This window comes from Salmo trutta, chromosome 37 (genome assembly GCF_901001165.1).
Source record: "Salmo trutta chromosome 37, fSalTru1.1, whole genome shotgun sequence".
In the NCBI taxonomy this organism is placed as follows: domain Eukaryota; kingdom Metazoa; phylum Chordata; class Actinopteri; order Salmoniformes; family Salmonidae; genus Salmo; species Salmo trutta.
This window is the reverse complement of record NC_042993.1, coordinates 21356995-21371296: the sequence shown is the minus strand read 5'-3', so window position 1 is coordinate 21371296 and position 14302 is coordinate 21356995. Positions and strand designations below refer to the sequence as shown.

The window sequence follows — 14302 nt, the reverse complement described above, 5'->3', positions numbered from 1 at the left end:
AAATGGAAAAAGCTTTGAATTAAAGCAATGAACATAAGTATTTTTTTCGATTATTGAATTGGAATTTCATTTTACTTCCTGAATTTGAATTGGCCTCAACCCTGGAGGATACTCGGCACTCACCACATAATCAGTTGCTGCTGAATGTAGCCTGTGTTCATGTTGCTTTGGATGGGTCTGCCTTTTTACCAATTTATTACACAAAACACCTCAAACCCGTGTATGGCCACACACTGCAGAAACCAAAGAGAAGCCCTCTAACTCCCTGTCCCATCAAAAACACCACAGATATTGGAAAAGGTGCCTTTCTGTCCCGGTACCTGTTCAGGGGGAGGTTGGCTGCCTCTCACGCTCTCTCGTGCCGGTTTGGCCTTTGTCCCCCAAAAGCACCGGATTTTAAAAAGGTTTCACGGAGATCCTTGGCTTAAAACAACAGAGCCCTATTTCAGGCACCACAGCCAAAGTGTGACCGACTGGCTCAGCGCTACCCCCTGAGAACTCTGGAAACATTCCTCTGGGGAATTTAGCCTACCTCCGGAGCAGCTTGATCTTCCACTATAAATACTCTATATACAGTAAACACAGCAGACAGCACACCGAGGGTTGAATTTAATCAAAGAGACAGAGTGCATTGATTCACCCCATTTCTACTTTGTTCTACATATTGACCTGCTATCTAGCCTGTAGATCCCATTATGCCCTGTGCGTCCATCTCCACAGTCCTTCCCTGGTGTTGTGGTGAAGGAAAGTGAGGCCTGAGTTGGCAGGTGCTCAACAACATCTCCGTCAGTGAGTTAATCCGGGATAGGAAACGCCACGAGGCTCACAGGTCTACGCCCCCACCCTCTCTACCTCTTTTTCCCTAGTCTCTCCATCCTGCAGCTACATGGGTGAGGCAGACTTAACAGGTAACACTCTGTACACACATCAGGCAGGCAGTCAAGTCAGTCTGCACATGATAGTGAGTCAGTGCATACCTCAAACCATGAGGCATTTTAAGACAAAAAAACGACTGACCCAGCCAGCAATACCAGAGACTTTATGATGCCAAGTCGAGACATGTGCCACTATGGATTCCAGTAGCCCAGCTCAGGGAGGGGGCAGCAGTTTACCTTCAGTAGGCCTACCTGCCTAACCACTCATACAGAAAACACAGTTTCTGACAAAACAGAGCATGTCCTTATGCTCCAAAAGCACGTGTGAGAAAGTCAGGGACAAAAATGCCTCCCAAAACCATAAACCTCTTCTTTACATAGTAGCCTGTGTGTACTGTAGACATGTTTTTCTACTTGCAAGTTCCCAGGAAATTAAAATAAGATGAATGTAAGTGAAATGGTGCGTACCTGTAGACTACATTTTACAACAAAATGTGCAGACACGCTTCTCTCAGAAACATGTTTGCTAGCTCATGGAGGAATTGGTAACAGAGTTACACAAGACTAGGCTTAAGATATCATATGCTACTCTGAAGAAGAGCGTGCCTGAAATAAACTAAATAAAATGCTTACCTCCTAACGATGCTTCCTAAAATCCCCAGTTTGAAGGCATCGTTGGATCCTATACAGTCCATTGCCATGATCCACACCTGTGTAAGGGGTCTTAAAACCCAATCGTAAAAAAGCAAAGACTCCTGGCAAGTAGCACCATAAATGCAGGGATTTTAGGCTACATTGAGGAGCAGCAAGATTGTATTTCAGCTCCCTTCTGCCATAGTGAACTGAGTACTTGCCCCTCAACTCTAATGCCCCATAACTGTACAGACCATTCTTGAGTCAATGTCAGCTGGGACTAATGCCTGCAGGCTTTATTGCAACACAACTCATTTACAGACACCAATTTACAAACACACAGGGAGCAAACTGGCCCAGTCAATCAGTAACCACTATTATATCATTGAAAATGGCAAAAACCCGGTCCAAAAACGTTGAGCGACCCGTCGTATGAGACACAATGAACATTTAAATGGAAAATCAGTGGGCCTATGTAATGTGTATTGTGCAACAAAACAAAAAAAAACTCAATAACATTCACATACTGAGTTGAATAAAATATCTGCTTTTTTTTAGAGAAAACTGGATACAATGTGAATGTGTGGATCTGTGTGGTGTAAATGTGCATGAAACATGCAGTAGGTGAATGAATGGGAGAAGTGTGTCTGAAAATGTGAAAGTGGACAAAATGTCAAGTCTATATTTGACTTTTTTGGCCGGCAGGCGATTTTATTTCAACCCCCAAGTTATAAGCAAATTTTGTGTGTGTGTGTGTGTATGTATGTATGTATGTATGTATGTATGTATGTATGTATGTATGTGTATATATACACACACACACACACACACACACACACACACATTATACACAAAATATTGGGGTCACTTAGAAATGTCCTTATTTTTTTTTTTTTTTTTTTTTTTTGTCCATTAAAATAACATAAAATTGAACAGAAACACAGTGTAGACATTGTTAATGTTGTAAATGACTATTGTAGCTGGAAACTGCTGATATTTTATATCTACATAGGCGTACAGAGGCCTGAGAAATGAAGACTATTTCATGCGAGAAATTGCCAAGAAACTTCAGACCTAGTACAGCGCTGTGTACTACTCCCTTCACAGAACAGCGCAAACTGGCTCAAACCAGAATAGAAAGAGGAGTAGGAGGCCCCGGTGCACAAATGAGCAAGAAGACAGGTACAATAGAGTGTCTAGTTTGAGAAACAGACGCCTCACAAGTCCTCAACTGGCAGCTTCATTAAATAGCACCCGCAAAACACCAGTCTCAACGTCAACATTGAATAGGCGACTCCGGGATACTGACCTTCCAGGCAGAGCTGCAAAGAAAAAAGCCATATCTCCCACTCCTCATACACACACACACACACACACGAAGTATAACGAGTCCTATATAGACATAACCTGAAAGGCCGCTCAGCGAAGAAGCCACTGCTCCAAAACCGCCATAAAAAAGACAGACTACGGTTTGCAACTGCACATGGGGACAAAGATCGTACTTTTTAGAGAAATGTCCTCTGGTCTGATGAAAACAAAAATAGAACCGTTTGGCCATAATGACCATCATGTTTGGAGGAAAAAGGGGGAGGCTTGCAATCCGAAGAACACCATCCCAACAGTGAAGCATGGGGGTGGCAGCATCATGTTGTGGGGGTGCTTTGCTGCAGGAGGGACTGGTGCACTTCACAAAATAGATGGCATCATGAGGTAGGAAAATTATGTGGATATATTGAAGCAACATCTCAAGACATCAGACAGGAAGTTAAAGCTTGGTCGCAAATGGGTCTTCCAAATGGACAATGACCCCAAGCATACTTCCAAAGTTGTGGCAAAATGGCTTAAGAACAACAAAGTCAAGGTATTGGAGTGGCCATCACAAAGCTCTGACCTCAATCCTATAGAAAATTTGTGGGCAGAGCTGAAAAAGCATGTATGAGCAAGGAGGCCTACAAACCTGACTCCTTTACACCAGCTCTGTCAGGAGGAATGGGCCAAAATTCACCCAACTTATTGTGGTAAGCTTGTGGAAGGCTACCTGAAACATTTGACCCAAGTTAAGCAATTTAAAGACAATGCTACCAAATACTAATTGAGTGTATGTAAACTTCTGACCCACTGGGAATGTGATGAAAGAAATAAAAGTTGAAATAAATTATTCTCTCTACTATTATTTCACATTCTTAAAATAAAGTGGTGATCCTGACTGACCTAAGCCAGGGAATTTTTACTACGATTAAAGGTCAGGAATTGTGAAAAAGTGAGTTTATATGTATTTGGCTAAGGTGAATGTAAACTTCCGACTTCAACGTGCTTCTACACCTGCATTGCTTGCTGTTTGGGGTTTTAGGCTGGGTTTCTGTACAGCACTTTGAAATATCAGCTGATGTAAGAAGGGCTATATAAATAAATTTGATTTATACACACACACACACACACACACACACACACACCAAAAATATAAATGCAACAATTTCAACAACTTTACCAAGTTATAGTTCATATAAAGAAAACAGCTCATTTAAATAAAATGATTAGACTCTAATCTATGAATTTCACAACTGGGAATACAGATATGCATCTGTTGGTCACAGAAACACTACATGACCAAAGTATGTGGACACCTGCTCGTCAAACAGGGCATTAATATGGAGGGCATTAATATAGCAGCAAAGGGGGGACCAACTCCATAACAGCCTCCACTCTTTTGAGAAGGCTTTCCACTAGATGTTGGAACATTGCTGCATGGACTTGCTCCCATTCAGCCACAAGAGCATTAGTGAGGTCGGGCACGGATATTGGGCAATTAGGTCTGGCTCAGAGTCGGCGTTCCAATTAATCCCAAATGTGTTCGATGGGGTGGAGGTCAGGGCTCTGTGCAGGTCAGTCAAGTTCTTCCACACCGATCTCGACAAACTATTTCTCTATGGACCTCGCTTTGTGCAAGGGGGCATTGTCATGCTGAAACAGGAAAGGGCCTTCCCCAAACTTGCCACAAAGTTGGACGCACAGAATTATTTAGAACATCATTGTATGCTATAGTGTTAAGATTTCCCTTTACTGGAACTAAGGAGCCTAGCCCAAACCATGAAAAACAGCCCCAGACCATTATTCCTCCTTCACCAAACAGGTGTGGCTGAAATAGCCAAATCCACTAATTTGAAGGGGTGTCCACATACTTTTGTATATATAGTGTACCTTTAAAAAAAAAAAGGTAGGGTGTGGATCAGAAAACTGGTCAGTATCTGGTGTGACCACCATTTGCCTCATGCAGCACGACATCTCTGTCTGTCGCATAGAGTTGATCAGGCTGTTGATTGTGGTCTGTTGAATGTTGTCCCACTCCTCTTCAACGGCTGTGCAAAGTTGCTGGATATTGGTAGGAACTGGAACACGCGGTCGTACACCTTGATCTAGAGCATCCCAAACATGCTCAATGGGTGACATGTCTGGTAAGTATGCAGGCCATAGAAGAACTGGGACATTTTCAGCTTCCAGGAATTGATTACAGATCCTTGCGACAGGGGGCCGAGTATTATTATGCTGAAACATGAGGCAATGGCAGTGGATGAATGGCACGACAATGGGCCTCAGGATTGTCACAGTATCTCTGTGCATTCAAATCTCCATCAATAAAATGCAATTGTGTTTGTTGTCCGTAACTTATGCCTGCCCATACCATAACCCCATCTCCACCATGGGGCACTCTGTTCACAACGTTGACATCAGCAAACCGCTCGCCCACACGACGCCAGCTGCGGTTAAGGCCGGTTGGACGTACTGCCAAATTCTCTAAAAGAGAACTTCTCATGCTTACGGCAGATAAATTAACTTTAAATTCTCTGGCAACAGCTCTGATGGACATTCCTGCAGTCAGGATGCCAATTACACGCTCCCTCAAAACTTGAGACGTCTTTGGCATTGTATGGTGTGACAAAACGTGCACATTTTAGAGTAGCCTTTTGTCCCCAGCACAATGTGCACCTGTGTAATGATCATGCTGTTTAATCATCTTATTGATATGCCACACCAGTCAGGTGGGTGGATTATCTTGGCAAAGAAAAATATGCTCACTAACAGGAATGTAAACAAATGTGTGCACAAAGTTGGAGAGAAATAAGGTTCTTACACAATACTCCATAATGTCAAAGTGGAATTATGTTTTTTGAAATGTTTACAAATGCATTTCAAAAAAGCTGAAATGTCTTGAGTCAATAAGTACTCAACCACTGCTATAGCAAGCCTAAATAAGTTCAGGAATACAAATGCTTAACAAGTTGGCACCTCAACAGGGGGAGGGCTGACTAGCCCCTAAAAGTATTTTTTGGGCCATTTGCGATGCAGCCAGAGGTGACAGAGCACACAAGTTTGGGCCAGGCCTACAAAACAGACCGTTTTCAAATGTCAAAGCAATTTTAGTGACAAAGGTCCAAATACACAGTTACTTAACGTGTAGCTGTTGACCAATCAAATTTTATTTGGTCAACGTTAACCAACTGGTGTGGCGCAGCTCTGTAACAATATAAATTCCCCAGACAGAAAAAAGTATCAATTACAGTTAGTACTATTGCTAAAACATAATTCAGAAACACTGTCACCCTCGTCTGTTCACACAGTAGTGGTGATGCAACACAATAAATATCCCTACACGTGATCTCATTCAAATCAATTGTGTAAAAGTTTGCCTAACGCTTAGATTAATGGCAATTAATTAGATGGGTGAATAAAAAGTGTTAGTTTTCTGCCATGATAAACTTTACAGGCCTCCCGAGGGCGTGCTGTCGGCTGTCAAACGAGTCACCAGTAGCGTTAGCTTTAACAGGTGCTACTTAGCTAGCTAACGTTAGCGAATACAGGGCAACTTAATTTGAAATCCACTACCTAGCCGATATTTACTTCCTTCGTATTATCATATACAACTGAGACGACCAAAAACAACGTTAATCCATAACTCTGCCAAATGGAACGTAAAATCAGCTTCAACGCTTGAATCATGCGTAACGTCGTTAGCTAACGGATGATGCTAAGGTTAGCTAGCTTCTACTGTTAGCAGATATGGTAAATGCTTGCTAACACATTACTATCTGATGCCAACCAACACCAGCAACGTAGGGTTGTTGACCTTACACTGATAGTATGGCAGGCAACTAGCAATTAGATAATCACATTAGCTAGCGATTTTCCGAGTAATGCCAGTGACATCGTCCGTCAATAGCTAACAGTTAAGCGAACTTGGCTGGATATAACGTTAGCTGCTACCACCAAAAACACTTAACGAGTCCCGTGTTCATCCCCCCGCCAAACCCAGAGAAGTTCTACCCTGGGTCGAAAAAATATATCTTCAATCTAGGTTCTACCCGTCTAACTTCGTTAGCTAGCTTAAATATTATGGGCCGCTTTGCTAGCTAATCGAGTCAATTAGCTACCAAAGTTAACGTTAGCTAGTTGACTAGCTAGCTACTACGTTACACTTGACTTGCCTGGCTGAATAACTTTCTCGTGTCTTCGTCGAGAGTGCTGGTCCTGCTATCCAGGAGCTATTCGTGTACGGTCTTAACCTCCTTATAGTAACTTAACTGGAAAAACTGACTGCATCAACAGAACCATGTCACCACTGTGTATTTTCAGCAGCAGCGTGAATTGTCGACCTCTCACCCTTTACTTTATCCAAGACAGGAAACCATGAGGATATAGCGACACGCGCTGGATATTATTGAAAACGTGTTTTACAACCGTTAACCACACAGTATGTTACCTCCAACAACGCCCCAAAAAACTCTTACACTGGTCTTAAATGTGCCGTTTATTTTTTATTTTTTTGTATAACACAAGTGCAACCAAGTCAGGTCAGTTCCCATGTCGCTTGAGAAATGACCTATTCACCCAGGCTTCCTATGTCAGCTTTGCAAATGCATGTGCCGGGTTGGTTCGAATGCAGTAATCCAATGTTCAATTCAATACCACACCTCCAGTTCAAAACTGATCCCAACCTGTTTCATGATCATGACCATCTTTGTAGCTGTGCCATTACATATATGACAGCATAGGCAGCTCCATTGAGGCATCTTCATTTTGAAGTAGTCCATTTTCTTCTTCACAATTGACTGATCCCTTCTGATGACCCAGTTGGACATGATTCCAACAGAGTCACCAAGAGGGATCAGCCAATGAAGTTGGAAGTTTCATGAGGTTGACTACTTTAAAATGGTGGCGGCCCAATAGCTTCCCATGCTAATATAGCCCTTTGGCCACTAGAGGCCTCTATCATTCTCTATGGTTGAGCCCAGAGAGCCATGTGACTGAGAGGTGAGGGAATGGGGATCAACACTGGGAAGGGAGGCAGAAGGGATCCATTGAGGGCTTAAAGGACTGCACTGGACATCCCCCTGGCGAAAAAGGAAGCCCCCTTGTCATGGACCTTGTACTGGAAGAGTTTCTTCTGGGTCTGCTGCCTGTCACATTGTCCCCGCCAGCACACTTCCACCTGAAACACACACACAGTACGGTTCAGCTTAATGCGTTTAACAGTCTTCTACTGCATATAACACGCAATCTCTTTCTCTCTTTTTTTCCCACTCTCTCACACACACACACACACACACACACACATATATATAATGTAATCCATCTGACTTGTCCGTGGATGTCCCTGCAGTAGCCGGTGGGAAGACCCTGTACTTGGAGTGTGAGGCTGCACTGGTGTATAAGGCCCCTTAGGAGCCGCTCTGAGCCTTCATCATCACTCTCCTCTTCTTCTTCTGCCTCACATCGCACCAACATCACCATGCTGCCCTGCAGATCAAAAAGAAAAGGGATAGTAGATATAGAGGAATGTGTGTGATTATTTGAACAGAGTCAGACGATGGAGAGACAGCGAGCTTGTGATAGCGTGAGCCTCCCATGTCACACCGCTCATCCGCACACTCCACTAGCTTCCAGCCGAAGCTCGCATCCACTTCAAAATCATGGTACTTGCCTACGGAGCAGCAAGAGGAACTGCCCATCTCTACTTTCAGGCTATGCTCAAACCCTACACCCCAACCCGAGCACTCCGTTCTGCCTCCTCAGGTCTCTTGGCCCTCTCACCCCTACGGGAGAGCAACTCCCACTGAGCCCAGTCCAAGCTCTTCTCTGTCCTGGTACCCCAATGGTGGAACCAGCTTCCCCCTAGAGCTAGGACAGCAGAGACCCTTCCCATCTTCCGAAAACATTAAAACCCTACCTCTTCAAAGAGTATCTTAAATCATCCCACAGCCCCCCACCCTTTCTACTTTGAGGAAAAATGTACTTACTATGACTGTGTAATGTGGTTGTCCCACCTAGCTATCTTAAGATGAATGCACTAACTAAGTTGCTCTGGATAAGAGCGTCCGCTAAATGACTAAAATGTAAATGTAAAATGTGGTATACTGTATTATCTGACCTGCAGCTCGGAGCAGACGGTGGCTCTGCAGTAATGACTGAAGTCCAGCGCCGCCCCAACACTGACCCCCAGACTCAGGACCACACTGAGGTCATCCACCAGGAGCACAGGGGGACCCCACTCCTCACCTCCACACACTGCCCCCATAACATTGTCCCGCACAAATTCATATAGACCCCGCAGGCCAGAACTGGGATCTCTGTGGAGAGGTGGAAGGGAACAGAGAGACAGGGAGAAAGATTGAGGGGGCAAGGGATGAGAGACAAAGAAAGAAAGGGGACATAGAGGGGGAGATAAATGAAGCAGGAAGAGATTTTCAGATTCATATTATCATTAACTGCTTTGATTACATCAGAAAAAAGGTGTACAAGTGTATCAAACAATACAGGTTGGATTCCCAAAGCCAGATAAAGTCTATGATATTCTAGGACCAAAAAGCACTCTCAATGGAGCTTCTGCACTGAATGAACATGCTTTTTAGTCCAGGAGTAGGCTTGATCAGAGTCAACGCTACAGACAGGTACCTGAGGAAGTCCACTGCCCGGGTTCCTTTGCTGGCCTCCCCCTGAAGCAGTACCCCCAAGGATTCCTTTAGTCCCTCTAAGAACACCAGCTGCCCTTTCTCCCTTGCCTGGGTCAAACTCACACCCTGATTAACATGAAACACAGTGAAAGAACCCATACAAAATGTAGTTAATACATCTCCACCAAGCAACAGCAAATCATACACAACTGTAAAGACACATTTACTTGCACAGTATGTATAAGAGTGGCTGGGGGAAAGTTTAACCCAGCGTTTTGGAGGATAGGTATACTCACCAACCGTTGACTGATTGCACTGTAGTGACTGAAGGACTGCACAAGACCCAGGAAACACACCTTACAGCCTGCTGTAAATCACACCAAAAAATTCTGAGCACGTCTGGATTCAACAGATGTTATTTTTGACCACTTATGAGAGTGCATCATAGTACACAACTTAGCCCCATATCTTCCCTTCATTACTGTCTTTCATTTTTTCTCACCTAACACTACAGTCAACAGTCAACATCAATAGAGGGCACAGTGTTACAGACAAGTATCAGTCAACTAGACATCAGTCCACTCACATAAATCCTCACCTCGTAAATAAAATGAGAGGAAATGGTGAATGAGGAAGGACGCGTCTGTATGTTTGTCAGACACTAAAATAAACTCTCCCTGCAGAAAACACACATAAATCCAAAGGTTAGGATTAGACATAGGGGTTTAAATTGGTTACGGTTAGAGGTGAGGTTAGGGTTACCGGCTTGAAGCTGTCGGGACTAGTATTGAGAATACTGTTGAGCTCTGCAAACATCTTGAGAAGGGATGAAGACTTATCTCATACGAATCTTTGGGATGTCTTCTGGTGAGTTGCTAGTTATCTAGATAAATACTAACATCGATTGACAAAAATTACTTTATTTAATAGCTAGCTAGATATCTTAACCAATGTCTTTATATATGAAAGCTTAACACTCCCAGGAAAGTACATTTAACGTTAGCTAGCTACAGTAGAAGTGCAGACTATCGAGGGAGGCTATGAAGTTGGTTAGATTGTTGACACGAATTTTTTGCGTTATCCAGGACAAATCACAACAGCTCAAAGTACCCTTTCGTCAATAATAACTGCATTAATAGAATATGTTTAAAACAATTCCCTGTTCATAGCTATTTCTTTTTCCGAATGTTTGTTGTGAAAAAGTAGCATGGTACACGACCGTAGTTTCTACTGCACGAAGAGAGGGACAATCTGAGTATGTGAAAAGCGTTTTGACTTCTTCTTCGATGAGGTTTAACGGCGGTTGGCATCCAATAAATGTTGCATTACCGCCACCTACTAGACTGGAGTACAACTCCCTTATTCTTTGCTTGAAAAAAAAATAAAAATAAATAAACAAATACCCTACCATCTTAAACTACACTCCCCCCAAAATCACCCTACTCCACTATTTAAATATATTTAGTCCTACCTCAGGCCAACAACCTGAAAGGATGGGACACCACCACTTAACATACCCTGTAACTCTGATGTCAAGTCTCGCACACCCAAATACCTCACTGCAGCTGCCACCACAACCTCAATTTTCTGCGATTTACTTTCCATACCTGCAATAAAGTTGATAACCATTGCTATAAAGGCAAAACATCCAATCTTACTGAAACATATATCACTTGTTGGCCTATCCCTCTGTACTGGTACAGATCTACTACTCACACCACTCCTCTCAAAGTCCCTCCCCCTTGACCCATATTCCTCTACTTTCTTCACTGCCTCAGCATATGACAACTTTCTGCACTACTGGAAACCTCAACCTGCCTCTCTCGCACAGGACATTTCTGATCCCCAGTCCCATGGGCACCCCTACAATTAACACATACCACTACTTTCCCCAATGCTACACATTCCTTTGTCTCATGTCCTTCTGCACATTTCTCACATCTAGGAACCACCCTCCTACACGCTGCTCCCACATGCCCATAAGCTTGACACCTGTAACAACGTAATGTATTCGGCACAAAAACTCATACAGGATAACTTATCTATCCTAACATCACTTTGTCGGCCAAAGACTCAACATAAAAACTCAAAAGAAGAGACAATGACTCTTCTCTTTCACCACTCACGCCACCCTGTCTGCGTTGTACCAAATGTCTAGCATCACAAACACCGGGAATCTTCCCCTTCAGTTGGTCAACTTTTATATTTACTGCTACCCCAGTAATCTCTCTTTTCAATTGTGCCCTTTTCTTGAGAGCAAAACATTTCACATTTCTTGCCTCCATTCGTTTAACACAGAGCACCTTCTCCCTCTGACCAGCAGAAACACAAACAATTATCACAAGACCACTTCTGGTTCCCCTCCCGATTCCACAGCACCCAACTCTGTTTTCACCCACCCTGAAACCACAAATGGATCAACCAAAAGGCAAGGGTCCACTTTTTCCAAAACCTTCACTCCTACTGTCACAGACTCATCTTTATCCTGAACCTCAGTGCAAGGCTCATTCTCCAAGAACTTCACCATACCTACTACCTCCAATACTTCGACCTCATTCACTTCCAATTCTCCTCCTGTCTTCAGCTCACTCTACTTACACTTTCTACCATTCTACTTTAACAAACCATCTCCCTTTTTCCAGCGATTTCTAACACACTCAAGCTCACCCTCTTCCTCCCTCTCTCTCTTAGACCTCTTCTGCCTCTCTTTTCCCTCCATTGCTCCTCCGTATTCCAAGTATACAACTCCTTATGATAATCATGCACTTCTCTGACATGCATCTTGTTCTTGCCTTCTCAAGGGATGCCATTTAGCCAGCTGTCACAATCTCCATATGGACCCCTTCTTCTTCTTCGGAGTTTAACGGCGGGTGGCATCCAATATGTTGCATTACCGCCCCCAACTCGACTATAATATAAATCCCTTATACTTTGTGACACAATTTTTTATTTTTTTTAAACTTACAACTAACCATACACATTAAAAACCCACTACCCCATTCCACTACTTAAACCCTATCTGTTCCTGCACCATACCAACGGCCTGGGAAGACGAGACACCACCACTCAACACCCGCTGTAACTCTTCTGAAATCAGATCTTGTATGCCCAAATACTTCTCTGCAGCTGCCACTACAACATCTATTTTCTATGATTTATGTTCTATTTCTGCAGTACAATTGATAACCATTGCTATGAATGTTAAGAAGTCAACCTTACTGAAGCATGCAGTACCACTCAAAAGTTTGGACACACCTACTCATTCAAGGGTTTTTCTTTATTTTTCTACTATTTTCTACATTGTAGAATAATAGTGAAGACATCAAAACCATGAAATAACACCTATGGAATCATGTAGTAACCAAAAAAGTGATGTAACATATATTTTGATTTGTTTATTTTAGATTCTTCAAAGTAGCCACCCTTTAACTTGATGACAGCTTTGCACACTCTTGGCATTCTCTCAACCAGCTTCATGAGGTAGTCATCTGGAATGTGTGCCTTGTTAAACATTAATTTGTGGAATTTTCCTTTCCTTTTTAATGTGTATGAGCCAATCAGTTGTGTTGTGACAAGGTATGGTATACAGAAGATAGCCCTATTTGGTAAAATACCAAGTCCATATTATGGCAAGAACAGCTCAAATAAGCAAAGGGAAATGACAGTCCATCATTACTTTAAGACACGAAGGTCAGTCAATATGGAAAATGTCAAGAACTTTGAAAGTAAATACATTACAATTCTCAGGGGTGTGAATACTTATGTAAATTAGATATTTCGGTTTTTCATTTTCAATACGTTTTTTTACAATTTCTAACATGTTTTCACTTTGTCATGATGGGGTATTGTGGGTAGATGGGCGAGGGAAAAAAAACATTTATTTCATTCTCAATTCAGGCTGTAACACAACAAAATGTGGAAGAAATCAAGGAGTATGAATACTTTCTGAAGGCACTGTAAATTGTAGTAAATTTGACTAAATTACTCACTCAAAATGTACCAAGTATAATATATTATCCAAAATGTGACCAGAAGACAATACTTAGGAAGTATTTCAAAACCCACACAAAGTAGGCTATTTGAATGACAGTGTATCTTACTTCTGTTACAATGTAAAAATGCAATCAACTATTCATAGACTTTCAAAATGTAGATAACCTCTTTCAATAAGATTTAGTACAGACCAGGTTTGAAACAAAATGTAGAAATAATAGCCTAGCAACGATTCAGTGAATGCAACAAGTATTAGAAAAGATGCAAAACACAACTACTGTTCAGAGAAAAAGTTTATTTGCATTTAGCCTACAACATGCCATGAAACTTCTTGAAGCATTGCCCCATCCTGCAAAGTGGCACAAAATGTAAAAAAGAGTACTTTGACAACAATTCAGTAAATGCAATACGTATTGGATAAAGATTCAGAGCAAATAAAATCCAAATGCTTATTGAGAGTTATCATATTGACAAAAAACATTTACTTCTGTAACAATGTAAAAATGCTAACAACTATTCAGAGACCTCTCTCAATAATATTTAGTACATGCTAGGCCTGACACAATGAAGAAATAGTAGCCTACTTTGACAGCAATTCAGTGAAAAGAGAAAATACAAAACACAGTTTTTAAAACGACACAATTTCCCTATAAGACTTGTAGGACAAATGTATATTTCACACTGTCATGGTATTTCTGGAAGCACAGCCCCATCCTGCAAAGTGGCACAGAACACATAGAACACCCAAAGGAGGTTTTTACACATTTCCCAGTCTTAGCCCTGCATCCACTCTGGATGCACGCCACACACCCTCTCATGCGCCCTTCAAACTTCACCGGGGAGTGGCCTGCTTTC

General features: G+C 42.3%; 2 protein-coding genes across 5 annotated transcripts in view; both read right to left on the bottom strand.

Moving 5' to 3' along the window:
- Positions 1 to 7214, bottom strand: part of LOC115176731 (sterol regulatory element-binding protein cleavage-activating protein-like) — a 29017-nt gene extending 21803 nt beyond the window's left edge. The window contains exon 1 of one of the 3 annotated variants that reach the window (XM_029736961.1): positions 6989 to 7214. Coding sequence is in view for 2 of the 3 variants with exons in the window: in XM_029736959.1 (XP_029592819.1) it covers positions 1509 to 1576 (68 nt within the window). In the remaining variant the exon portion in view is untranslated. Of the gene's footprint in view, positions 1 to 123; positions 1471 to 1508; positions 2283 to 6988 lie in introns of those variants that run through there. The other 2 variants (XM_029736959.1, XM_029736960.1) reach the window with 2 other exon arrangements.
- A 91-nt stretch (positions 7215 to 7305) lies between these two features.
- elp6 (elongator acetyltransferase complex subunit 6) lies at positions 7306 to 10709 on the bottom strand. Of its 2 annotated transcripts, none has more exons than XM_029736967.1 (7): positions 10217 to 10709; positions 10053 to 10131; positions 9751 to 9818; positions 9456 to 9580; positions 8932 to 9130; positions 8142 to 8300; positions 7306 to 7992 (listed from the first exon to the last, which is right to left on the bottom strand). In XM_029736967.1, the coding sequence occupies exons 1-7, from the start codon at positions 10268 to 10270 to the stop codon at positions 7870 to 7872; spliced, it is 807 nt and encodes a 268-aa protein (XP_029592827.1). In that variant the 5' UTR covers positions 10271 to 10709; the 3' UTR covers positions 7306 to 7869. The 2 variants fall into 2 exon arrangements, with proteins under 2 accessions (XP_029592827.1, XP_029592826.1); XM_029736966.1 differs by having other exon boundaries at positions 9751 to 9821; positions 10217 to 10707.
- Between the last annotated feature and the right edge of the window lie 3593 nt (positions 10710 to 14302).